The sequence below is a fragment of the Lithobates pipiens genome, unplaced genomic scaffold, assembly GCF_037356315.1.
Source record: "Lithobates pipiens isolate NorthernLeopardFrog02 unplaced genomic scaffold, aLitPip1_a1.2 Scaffold_22, whole genome shotgun sequence".
In the NCBI taxonomy this organism is placed as follows: Eukaryota; Metazoa; Chordata; class Amphibia; order Anura; family Ranidae; genus Lithobates; species Lithobates pipiens.
Genome location: NW_027507784.1, coordinates 44,436,261 through 44,449,190, shown reverse-complemented (window position 1 = coordinate 44,449,190; position 12,930 = coordinate 44,436,261). Strand labels below are relative to the sequence as shown.

Genomic DNA, 12,930 nt, shown 5'->3' with positions numbered 1-12,930 from the left:
ATCACTGAACTAATCGAAACCCATATCATAACAAAGGTTTGAATGCAGTCTCAAAATGTAAAAAGTCGCTTAACTGTTATGTGTTGATGGTCTTTTTCCTTTTATTATAGCACCTGTGCTCTTCTCTATTGGATGATCCAGGCTGGGATGTTCCACTCTACAGATATATTCTGCTCCCTGGTCTATGCTCATGGTTGATTGACAGGAGAAGGTCTCATCTTTCTGCTCCTTCTTATCAGACACTTTGGAGTCTTCTTTAGGTAGCTCTGTTACAATGGTATGCGAGTCTGTTCCAGGTTCCTTTTTAAACCACCTCACATTCAGATCTGAGAAATATCTGGAGATATCAAGGGTCAGACTTTCCTTTTTATCTTCTTTCAAGTCTCCAACTCGTGTAGGCCAGGGCAGATCTGTAACACAAAATTTACCACTCGGTTCATAAGTGAGAATAGGTTGGATTCTCTAAAAAGCAAAGACTGAAGCATTCCACCCAAAATAATGTACAGGTGGCAGGGCCAAAACTAGGTGGGGGCAGAGGGGGCGCCTGCCCTGGGTGACCCATCTAGGTGGGTGATGCCAGTATTGCCACCCATACTGGGAACCGCTGCTCTAAGGGTGTCACTGCCACCCAATCAAGTGTAATGGACAAGCAGGTCTCCCTAGTCCTGCCCAGTGCCCAAACAGCCTATGTCTTTTCTGCGTCAGGCATCCCAGAGAAGGGGATGCTTCAAAGAAGGCCCTGGACTGGGGGGGGGGGGGGGGTGGCAGAGGAGGCCCTGGACTGGGAAGAGGGTGCAGAGGAGGCCCTGGACTGGGAGGAGGGGGGTTAGAGGAGACCCTGGACTGGAGGGTGCAGTGGAGGCCCTGGGCTGATGGGGGATGTGGAGGAGGCTTTGGGCTGGGGAGTGTGAAGGGGGCCCTGGGCTGGGGGGTGCAGAGGAGACCTTGGACTTTGGGGATGCAGAGGAGGTCCCTGGCTGGGGGGGGTGCAGAGGAGGCCCTAACCTGGGGGGGTGCAGAGGAGACCCTGGACTTGGGGAATGCAGAGGAGGTCCTGGGCTTGGGGGGGTGCAGAGGAGACCCTGGGCTGGGGGGGTGCAGAGAAGACCCTGGACTTGGGGAATGCAGAGGAGGTCCTGGGCTTGGGGGGGTGCAGAGGAATGCCTGGGCTGGGGGGGTGCAGAGGAGGCCCTGGGCCGGGGGGCGCAGAGGAGGCCCTGGGCTGGGGGGGTGCAGAGGAGGCCCTGGGCTGGGGGGGTGCAGAGGAGGCCCTGGACTAGGAGGGGAGTACACAGGAGGCCCTTGAATGGGGGATGCAGAGGAGGCCCTGGACTAGGAGGAGTACACTGGAGGCCCTGGACTGGTGTAGAGATGCCCTGAACTTGAAAAGTGGGGTTGATTCAGAGAGCAGTGTGCAGAGGAGGCTCTCAAGTTGGAGTGGGCTGTAAAGTAGGCCTTGGACCAGGAGAGGAGAGCAGAGGCGGGTGACGCCTCTTGAGAAAGCGACGTCTTGTCGCGAAACTAGTCGAGGAAAACGTCAAAATCCTGTACTGAATGACCCTTGTCTTTTCTGGAGGGGCATTATACATCATTGTAACAAATCTTTGTAATGATCATGTAATGTTTTTTGATATGTGTGTTGTATTTCTGTGATGTCATTGTTAATTAATATTCTAGATAAATGTGTTTTTTTTACAAAAATACTTTTTTCAAAATTACTTTACCTCTTTGGTACCGTAATAGTCCCCCTCTCTTCCCTTGTTGCTCATAGATACCCTCTTTGAAGGCACTATTTTCTGAGCTTCCCATTCCTTCTAGGAAATGGTAATTGGTGTGGCAAAGGCCCCTGGATGGGGGTGTACAAGGGAAATATTGGACTAGGTGAGGGGGTGCCTGGAGGTCCCAGATTAGGAAAGGGGGTGTCTGGAGGCCCTGGACTAGGGCAGCAGTGTCTGGAGGCCCTAGACTAGAGCAGCAGGTGTCTGGAGGACCTGGACTATGATAGGGGGGTCATGGAGGCCCTCTGGAGTAGCAAAGAGGGTGCCTGAAGGACCTTCCAGCTTCAGGAAAAAAGAGCCCGGATTTAAAGCCTAGACTGAGGTGAGTTCACAACATAAATTGGGACATTTATCAATTGTTGCAAGGAATGCCAAACAGGAGCAGAGAGACAGGTTGTGCAGATTGTTTTGCTCTCCTGTGACCCATTTTCAGCTGACAGGGGGCTTAAGCCTGCTCTCGGCTGATGTCACAGAGTTGGTCCAGGCTAGGGAATTGATCGCACGCATATGGTTGGAATCTGCTTACATGTCTGGACCGGCACCCAGCTCAGCCTCTCAGAAAGCCGCTGAGAGCCTGAGCCAGCCACTCCCACCCCCTCCACAGCCCAGTGTTTTGGTGAGCAGGGGGGGCAGAGCCGTGTACCACATGGCGATGCTTGGTGTTCTGTGCATCCCTGTGCAGGCAGTCCAGTCAAAGTCAATTGGGATGCGGCAACTGCATGAACATTGTTGAATGTCAAAATTTGACATGCAGACAGGAAGGGATTATGTATCCGAACGCACAGTGTCTGTATTCAGATCTGTGCACCCACTTCTATAGGTGCAGCTCTCTGGTGGATGCATACAGGACCTGTCTCAGCGCCTGTCTGAATAAGCCCTTCGGGGAATTATCAAAACTAGAGCAGACAGAATTTGGAACAGCTATGCATGGCAACCAATCAGCTCATAGCTTTCATTTTTAAAGCTGAAGATAGAAACTGATTGGTTGCCATACACAGCTGTTCCAAATTCTGACTGCACCAGTATTGATGAATTCCCCTCACCATGTTTTACATTTCTTACTCCTGACTACAGCATTCCAAGTAGAGCACATTCTTTGTTAAAGTGGTTGTAAAGGCACACAATTTTAATCTTGATTCATTCTGTGCATGAAGGTGAAAAACTTTCTGTGTGCAGCAGGCCCCCCAGCCCCACCCAATTCTTACCTGAGCCCCCTCTCGATCCAGCAATGTCCAAGAGAGCTTTGGCTGTCTGGGGACTCACACTGCTGATTGGCTTTTGGCACTGCTGTCAATCACAGCCAGTGAGCCAGTTGGAAGATGGAAGGAGTGGAGTCGAGCCATGGCTCTGTGTGTGAATGGACAGCCTGGTAATGTGGATTATATAAGGGGTGTGGCTTATGAGAAGTGGGGTGGGCCAAACGTGCAGGGACGGGGTCTTGCACCCCCCCATTCTAAAACTTCACCAGCCGCCACTGATCCTGAACACATATTAAAGCGGAGTTCCGCACAAATTTCTAACTTATCATTAAACTCATTCTTGCAGCATAACCATAGTCATATGATCCCTGTGGATATTTCCATCATATCCAATGGCGCACTGTCTCCTGGTAGCTATGTGTCATAATTCCCAGGAGTCAGTGTGGATGGCAGCTGCTAGTTAACGTGATATTCTGAAACCGGAAGTGATGCGATGACGCGTGACGTTTATTTTTGTTGCCATCACAACAGGGTGGGCACTTCCGACGCTGCTGCCCGTTGTGATAGCAACGTCAGAAGTGTACGGCGCTGCGAGCAGTACATACAGCGCATGAGCGAGAACGAGCTGTGCATGCTGGTCGCTCAGCAGCACCGTATCCTGGAAGATAGTGCTTGTGGGCTTCACGTTCTCACAAGCAATATGGAACATATACCAGGGAGAGAAAAATATAAGAAATCGTATGATCAGAAATCGGCAATCGATCCCTAAACCATGAGTTATATAAATAATAGTATTTTAAAAACGATATTCATCCCATATATATAGTTGGAATTCCGCTTTAATTACACAGGTTCTGAGGCTAACTGAATGCAGATAAGGCACCAAGTGAGTTTAATTACCACCTTAATCAGCCACAGAACCTGTGTAATTAATATGTGTTCGGGTTTAAAGGGATGAGGTGGCAACCCTAGACCGGGGTGCCAGATGTGCTAGCTAGGCCACTGAGAGGCAAGATCATTTTAGTTCTGTAGGAACCTGTCTTTTGAATGTTACTGTAAAGCACATGAAAACAAGAAATACCACTTACATACCCACTACTACAATGGAACCTTGGATTGCGAGCATAATCCGTTCCAGGAGAATGCTTGTAATCCAAAGTACTCGCATATCAAAGCGAGTTTCCCCATAGAAGTCAATGGAAACAAAGATAATTAGTTCCGCATTGACTTCTATTGCATGCAATACTGCATGTGGCTCGGGAACGGAGTATTTTCGAGTGTTTCTGAGTATTTCTGAATGGCTCCGAAACCGTTGTAAGTGTCACTGGCGCCCCCGCACCTCTGGCCAAATGTGGTACTGCACACCACATTGGCTTGAATCCTGACTCGTTTTGCGAGACAACACTCACAAACCGAGTCAGAGTTTAAAAAAAAAAAAAGTTGCTCATCGTTCAAAACGCTCGTTAACCGGTTTACTTGTAAACCAAGGTTCCACTGTAATTGAGATGCTAATATGAGCCTTGACCGATTTTGTCTAGGGGATGGACAATTTAAAGCTACTATTCTTACCTTATTCCTTCTTCTCGCAGGTTTCCTCCAAACAGCATGACCAGTCCTCTGAAGCCATTGGTCTTTGTTACTCTGTCAGTTGCAGGCACTCTGTCATCACATAGATGCCCAGGGACCACTTAAAACCCAGACCATCAGGGAGAGTGTCAGCTGCCCAAGGGAGCAAGGAATAAGGAAAGTATAGTTGCTTTTTGTTGTTCCTCCCCCCTGACAAAGTGAGCATTTAACCCCTGTAATGCTGGTGAAGCCCCCCCTCCCCGCCCAAAGTTTGGTTTTATGAAAATTCTGGATTAAAATGAATAGTAAGAAGTAGTATGGAACTGAACGTTGAACGTTGGAGCATCCGTTTCATTTCTAAAACATTTAGTTTCGATTAACCATTTTTTACTGCCACCAACATTGGTTATATATCTGCAGCAATAAGGGGTTTTACATGGACTTCAAGCTGCTACAGTATGTAAATCTGACTGGGAACACTGGGTTCTCTCCACCATGTTTACCAAGCTCTGTGCTTCCATTGGTGGCCCCATGACAGGCATGGCAGGTGCTGCCAGGTGGGGGGGAGATCAGTGAACATCCATTCACTGATCTCCCCTTCCTACTAATTACCTGGAAACAACATGTAAAACATCACTTCCGGGTCCAGCTGTCACTTCTCCCGGTCGGCATGGCCAAAGAAGAAGCTAATGGAGTGCTATCTATGCTTGATTAGGTGTACGTTTTTATAAGAGATAATTTATCTCATTTCAGTTCTCAGAGAAAAATCTTCTCTTCTGGCACCCTGTTTATCCACTTAAGCCCCGGAACAATTTACAGCCAAAGGACCAAGACCCTTTTTGCGATTCAGCACTGCGTCACTTTAACTGACAATTGCGCGGTCGTGTGATGTGGCTCCCAAACAAAATTGGCGTCCTTTTTTTCCCCACAAATAGAGCTTTCTTTTGGTGGCATTTGATCACCTCTGCGTTTTTTATTTTTTGTGTTATAAACAAAAATAGAGCAACAATTTTGAAAAAAAATGCAATATTTTTTACTTTTTGCTATAATAAATATCCCCGAAAAATACATAAAAAACTTTTTTTTCCTCAGTTTAGGCCGATACGTATTCTTCTACATATTTTTGTTAAAAAAAAACAAAAAAACGCAATTAGCGATTATTGATTGGTTTGCGCAAAAGTTATAGCATTTACAAAATAGGGGATAGTTTTATAGCATTTTTATTAATATTTTTTCTTTACTAGTAATGGCGGAAATCAGCAATTTTTATTGTGACTGCGACATTATGGCGGACACATCGGACATTTTTGACACGTTTTTGGGACCATTGTCATTTATACAGCAATCAGTGCTATTTAAATGCACTGATTCCTGCGTAAATGACACTGGCAGTGAAGGAGTTAACCACTAGGGGGCCGTGTAGGTGTTATGTATGACGTGATGTGTTTTTTTATTGTAGAGGGCATGGCCTGGCATGTGACGCCACTGATTGTCTTTCCCTAAAACAGGGAACAGCCGATCGGTCACAGCCACACCAGGAAGCACGGGGAGAGGTTTGTTTACACAGACCTCTCCTCATTCTTCAGCTCTGTGACCCGATCGTGGCACGCTCCCGACCCATGTCTGGGCACTTAAAAAGCAATGTACAGGTACGTGCCTGTGCCCAGCCATGGCATTATGCCAAGGTACATCGGCGTGAGGCAGTCCTTAAGTGGTTAAGAAGCAGAGAACATTTGTTGTCAGAAGGAGAAGCGAGGAGAAGTTTTTCCTCTGAGAACACCTGAGGTCTGCGTAGAAGGGGGAGGGCTGCCTGTGATCTCCTGATACACCTGTGTGATTACAGAGCAGCTGAGTTTTAAAAGTGAAACCAAAAGTTAAAAAGACTGTAATTACATGAAAGTAATAAGAACTGGCGCTTTTATGAACACGCATTTTGGCCCTTTAGCTCACAATTTGGCACAGGTTATTTTAACACACATTTTGGCATGGTTGTAACGCACATTTAGGTGCTTCTTTTAGCATGTAATTTGACACTTTGTTAACTTGCATTTTGATTTGCTTTTAATGCGTATTTTGGCAAACAGAACATTTGCTAGCCACTTTTGGGGTGCCATTAACAATTAATGGCACTGCAAGCATATCATGCATTGTGCATGTGTTTCCAGAATGCATACAAAAACGCAGGTAAAAAAAATGAGCCAAAATACATGTTAAAATAGCACCAAAATGCACATACAAATGTGGTAATATGCGTTTTAAAAAACAAGCCAAATTGTGTTGAAAAAGTGCATCAAAAAAATGCGCACAAAAAAGGACCAAAAAGCCAAATTGAACATTTTTTGGCCATGGAGCGTTGTGCATTTTTTTCAATGCACATTTAGGCATGTTGGTAGTGTATTTGTCAGATCACAGAATGCATGGCAAAATGCATGCTTGTTAACTGTATTTGCGATGCCATCAACAATGAGTAGCACCCAAAAGCGCATTGCATATTTTGACAGCAATTTTGAATCATGGCAAGAATTGCACAATTCTGCCAACAATTCTGCATTGCTCAAATGTATATATGTATATATATATATATATATATATATATATATATATATATATATATATATATATATATATATATATTTATGAGATTATATATATATATATATATATATATATATATTAACATGTTTCCCCCCAACATATACAGTGGAACCTCGGAGGATAATGCTCAGAATCCAAAGTACTCGCATATGAAAGCGAGTTTCCCCACTGAAGTCAATGGAACTTCAATGTTAGTACGCTCCTTCAGACAATTGTTGTCCAACTTTCGGCCAACAAATGTTGGATGGCAGGCTGGTAAATTTTTGGCGGGCAACCTGTTGGACAATCTGTTGCCAGATTGTCGTATCGTCTGTACAAAAGTCGAAAGTACAAACACGCATACTCGGGAATCAATGCTCACCAAACACAACATTAGCAGAAGGTGCCCAAAGGGTGGCGCTCAAGAGCTGAAATTCCTTGTAGTACGTCACTACTTTCGTGTTTGTTGGCCGACAATTGTGTGACATTAGTATACAAGACAAGTTCCTGGCACGTGCCCCTTGGACAAAAATCAGACACTCAGTTGGCCAACAATCTAATCGTGTATACTAGGCTTTATTTTCAAAGGAGGACAGGTGAGATCTCAAGGGTCTAAAAGACACCTCAAGTCTCATGAAAGAGAACAAATTACCCCAAAAAAATCACATATGGGACTTTTTGTTTTTTCTCTGTCCTTCAAACTTCTTTTTACTGTGTTAGCCCCCATACATACGGTCGGAAATTCAGAGGTCAAAGGTCCGATATGACCATGTTGTCGGATAATCTGACGGTGTGTGGGCTCCATCTGACTTTTTCCATCAGAATGTCCTACCAACAAAGTTTGAGAGCTGGATATAAAATTTTCCGACAACATGATCCGATCGGACTTTGTCCGATCGTTTGTAGAGAATTCCGATCGGACAAAGTGCCACGCATGATCAGATCAAATTACGAGACCAAAGTTATTGGCTACTAGCAGGGCCGGACTGGCCTACCGGGATACCGGGAGATTTCCCGGTAGGCCGCCTTTAGTTGCGGCTGCCTCCTCCGCTTACTCCTATGGATCACATGGCTCATGTGATAGAATAGAGAATCAACGCTCCGCCTATCACTTGAGCCGGTCTGGGGGGGGCGGGGCCGTGTTGCAGAGCGGCCGCCGAAACACAGAGCCAGCCAGCGCTCTGTGATCAGGAGGGTGACATGCAGCCCATAGAGCCAGCCCTGTGTGCCTGGATAGGAGGATCAGCAGGGGGCTGCATGTAGAGGAAATTAGCTTTCTAGGGAGAGGAGGAGAATCCAGCATTCAGTGGCTGCATGGAGGAATATAGAAAGCTTATTTCCTCTATATGCAACCCCCCTGCTGATCCTTCTATCCAACTTCTTTTACTGCTCCCCCCCAGTTCACCTTGTGCTCCCTGCCCCCCCCCCCCCCCCACAGTTCTCTCCACCCCTGTTCTTTCTGCCCCAACTCCAGCCTGCTCTCCAGTTCTCCCCATCCTTCTCTAGCCACCATCCCAGTGCTATCCACTCCCCCTAGTGCTCTTCACCCCCTCCCCCAGTGCTCCCCCCCGTGCTCTTCACCCCCCTTCCCCAATGCTCTGCTCCCCCCAGTGCTCTTCACCCCCCAGTGTTCTCCCCCCATGCTCTTCACCCCCCAGTGCTCTTCTCCCCCCATCCCCTCGTGCTCTCCACTCCCCCCAGTGCTCTCCCCCCGTTCTCCCCCCCAGTGCGCTCCACTCCCACCATGGCTCTCCCCCCTGTTCTCCCCCCCCCAGTGCACTCCACTCCCCCCAGTGCTCTACCTCCTGTTCTCCCCCCCTCAGTGCGCTCCACTCCCCCCAGTGCTCCCCTCCCCCCGCAGTGTGCTCCACTCCCCCCAGTGCTCTCCCCTCTGTTCCCCCCAGTGCGCTCCACTCCCCCCAGTGCTCTCCCCCCTGTTCTCCCCCCCCCAGTGCACTCCACTCCCCCCAGTGCTCTACCCCCTGTCCCCCCCTCAGTGCGCTCCACTCCCCCCAGTGCTCCCCTCCCCCCGCAGTGCGCTCCACTCCCCCCACTGCTCTCCCCCCTATTCTTCCCCCCAGTGCTCGCCACTCCCCCAGTGCTCTCCCCCCTGTTTTCCCCCCAGTGCTCTCCACTCCCCCCAGTGCTCTCCCCCCTGTTCTTCCCCCCAGTGCTCTCCACTCCCCCCAGTGCTCTCCCCCCCGTTCTTTCCCCCTCCAGTGCTCTTCACTCCCCCCCAGTGCTCCCCCCCCCTGTTCTACCCCCCCAGTGCTCTCCACTCCCCCCAGTGCTCGCCGCCCTTGTTCTTCCCCCCTTGTTCCTTCCCCCCAGTGCTCTCCCCCCAGTGCTCTCCCCCCGTTCTTTCCCCCTCCAGTGCTCTTCACTCCCCCCCAGTGCTCTCCCCCCCATTCCACCCCCCCAGTGCTCTCCACTCCCCCAGTGCTCTCCGCCCTTGTTCTTCCCCCCCCCCCTTGTTCCTTCCCCCCTGTGCTCTCCCCCCTGTTCTCCCCTCAGTGCTCTCCCCCTGTTCTTTTCCCCCCCGAGTGCTCCCCCCCTGTTCTTTCTCACCCCCCCAGTGCTCTCCAGCTCTCCCCATCACTCTCCAGCCCCCACCCCAGTGCTCTCCAGCCCTCCATTCTCCCCACCCCTGTTCTTTCTGGCCCCCTGGTGCTCTCAAGCTCCACCCATCACTCTCCAGCCCCCTGTGCTCTCTACCCTCCCCCCTTGCTCTCCACTCCTGTTCTTTTTGGCTCCCCCCAGCACTCTCCACTCCCCACCCCCGTACTCTCCACTCCCCCCTGCATTTGCCCCCACCCATGTGCTCTCCAACCCTGCGAATGCTCTCCACCTCTCATAATGCTCTCCAGTCCCCTGTGCTTTTCCCCCTGTTCTTTCTGGCCCCCACTGGTGCTCTTGAGCTCCCCCCTACTATTTGTACCCCCCAGTACTCTCCAGCCCCCGTGCTCTCCACTCTTGTTTTTCTGCCCCCCCCGTGTTCTTCGCCACCCCACACTCTTAGCCCCCTCAGTGCTCTCAGCCTACCATGCTCTCCACCACTGTTCTTTTTGGCCCCCCCAGCGCTCTCTGCTCCCCACCCCTGTTATCTCCACTACCCCCTGCTCTTTGCCTCCACCCATGTGTTCCCCAACCCTGCCAGTACTCTCTGCTCCCCCTTCTCTCCAGCTCCCACCCAGTGCTCTCCACTTCTCCAGGACCAGAGGACAGGCTGACTGGGGACGGAAAATGGGGACTGCTGAAGTTGCAGGTGGCCAGGGACCACTCCATCTCACAGCAAACAGATCCTCTGGAAGGAGCACCATCCCCATCCAAACGAGAACAGACCCTGCCTGCTGCTGCCTGTCATGGATATCCTGCTGGCATGCAAGGTACCGTATTGAGCATCAACAACACACCTTCCCACAGACAGGGACTGCAGACTGGGACATGGGGCACAGGAGGGGCTGCATTCATGGGCACAGTGGGCCACATTCACGGCACAGTAAAGCTGCATTTGATGGACACAGTGAGGCCGCAATGGTGGGCACAGTGAGACTGCATTCAAGGGCAGAGTAAAGCTGCGTTTGGTGGGCACCCACCCCCCTTACCTTAGTGTATTCTTTCTGTGGAAGGTGGTCCCCCCCCCCCCCCACGCTCTGAGTTCCTGGGGTCCCCCTTGATGATTATCCACTGACCACTTTTAACTGGAATTTGCTTATATATATATATATATATATATATATATATATATATATATATATATATATATATATATATATCCCTATGCGATTTCCTATCTATATATAATACGCTCTTCATCGAATGTGCTTTAAAATGTATGGTTTTCCCTTTCATGAACAAAAAAATAATGACGTTATGCTGTTGGGCTGGTATAATAATGCTGTGGGGCTGATATGAATTTTTTTTCCAGGGCTGGTTTTTATTCCCAGTCCGGCCCTGGCTACTAGCCACAATGTAGTCCCGTCGTAAAGAAACGAATGTCATCACGTTCTGAACAATCGGATTTTCCGACAACTTTGTCCGACCGTGTGTATGCAACACCAGTTTTGGACAGACAGATTTTGTTGTCGGAATGTCCGACCGTGTGTACAAGGGCTTAGATTTAAATAACCTGTGCCAACAACTGTTGTCACCTCAACAAATTTCACTGGAGACAAGAGTGAAATTTGAAATACTACAGATGGTTAGTTTTCCTCCTATCGTAGGACATATAAATTTACAATAGAAAAGCCCAATCCAATACTCTGTGGTTGATTTTCTGAAGGCAAATAGGCTGGGCAGTTTGCAAGTGCTGTTGCGCTCCTTTTCCACAAAACTTAGTGAATGTGGCGAATACCCAATTAGATGCAAGGAATAATTAATAAACAACATCTCTGTTTTGCACATGATTGAACGACGGAAATCAGCAGAGCTTTACCACATTCCCTAAACTCTGGGAAAAAAGGTGCAACTGCACTTGCAATGTACACTGTTTTCCTTTAGTAAATCAACCCCTCTGTGTTGTGTTGCTTTCTCTGCATGCATGTCAATACATCTACTTTTTTCAGTTTAGCTTCAGCAGTCAATGTCATTGAAACCCTATGAGGGAAATTTACTAAGACTGGAGCAGCCAGAGTCCGGAGCGGTTGTATAAGGCAACTAATCAGCTTCTAGGTTTTGTTGTCAACGTTTAAAGGGGTTGTAAAGGCAGAAGATTTATTTTTATCTTACTGTGTCTGAATGGACACTTGGGGCTGTGACTCAGCTTGGGAGCCCTCATAGGAAGCTGCTGACTGTGGGGACACTCGATAGTTGGCAGAAGCAGCAAAGAGGGACCCGAGAAGAGGAGGATTGGGGCTGCTCTGTGCAAAACCACAGCACAGTGGAGGTAAGTATAACATGTTTATTATTTTATTTATTTTTTAAACAAGACTTGACAATCACTTTAATTTAGTAAGCTGATGTGAGAAGCTGCCCCCTATGAGTTTTTAGATTTTACTCTCAGTGGCTTCAATAGCCATTGAAAATATTTTATTTCCTTTACTTTTTTTTGGGGGGGGGGGGGGTCACTGAGACAGGAATTGAGCACAATCTTGCCAAATGGGGGAGGAAAGTAATAAAATATATTTAAAGTGGAGTGGGGAAGAGTGTCAATTTTTTATTGCCCCAAAAATGTAAGTTGAAGCCCCACAGATCCATATTCAACTTTATTCCTATGAAGATTAGGAGGGCAATTCAAACTGTAACCAACACACTCCAATGAAGGGGGTGTTTTTGGACCCCCAAAACGCATTGGATATTCTTTGGATTGTCCCCCTACTTTTATTGGAATAAAGTTGTATCTTCACTACTTAGCAAGTGATGTGGCATTTAAATTTACATTTTTGTTACATTACACTACAAGTCAAGCAGTCTTCGGAGATCCTCTGTGGTATAGAAGCCACTTGCCTGGGAATCAGATCACCTTCATTGACATCATTACCTTACCATATCAATACCAATAAGATAACCTTACAGGTTCAGGCTATTTTTCCACTTTCTTCAACTAGGGTTTTATGGCTGTCATTAACTGCTTGGAGAGCTAATGTCACGTACACACGATCGGACTTTCCGCCATCAAAACTGCAGATTTTTGTTCAAAGGATGTTGGCTCAAACTTGTCTTGCATACACATGGTCACACAAATGTTGGCCCAAAATTCCAAACATGGGAACGTGGTGACGTACAAGACATACGATGAGCCGAGAAAAAGGAAGTTCAATAGCCAGTGCAGCTCCTTTGCTTGATTCTGAGCATACGTGAGCTTTTGTGCGACG

General features: G+C 48.1%; 1 protein-coding gene across 2 annotated transcripts in view; it reads right to left on the bottom strand.

The window, feature by feature from the left end:
- LOC143923711 (uncharacterized) overlaps nucleotides 1-12,930 on the bottom strand; it is a 512,582-nt gene that overhangs the window by 421,525 nt on the left and 78,127 nt on the right. The window contains exon 9 of one of the 2 annotated variants that reach the window (XM_077447519.1): nucleotides 75-410. The exons of the other annotated variant lie outside the window; for it this stretch is intronic. Within the exon in view, the coding sequence (XP_077303645.1) occupies nucleotides 75-410 (336 nt within the window). The remainder of the gene's footprint in view (nucleotides 1-74; nucleotides 411-12,930) is intronic. 2 annotated transcript variants of the gene reach the window in all.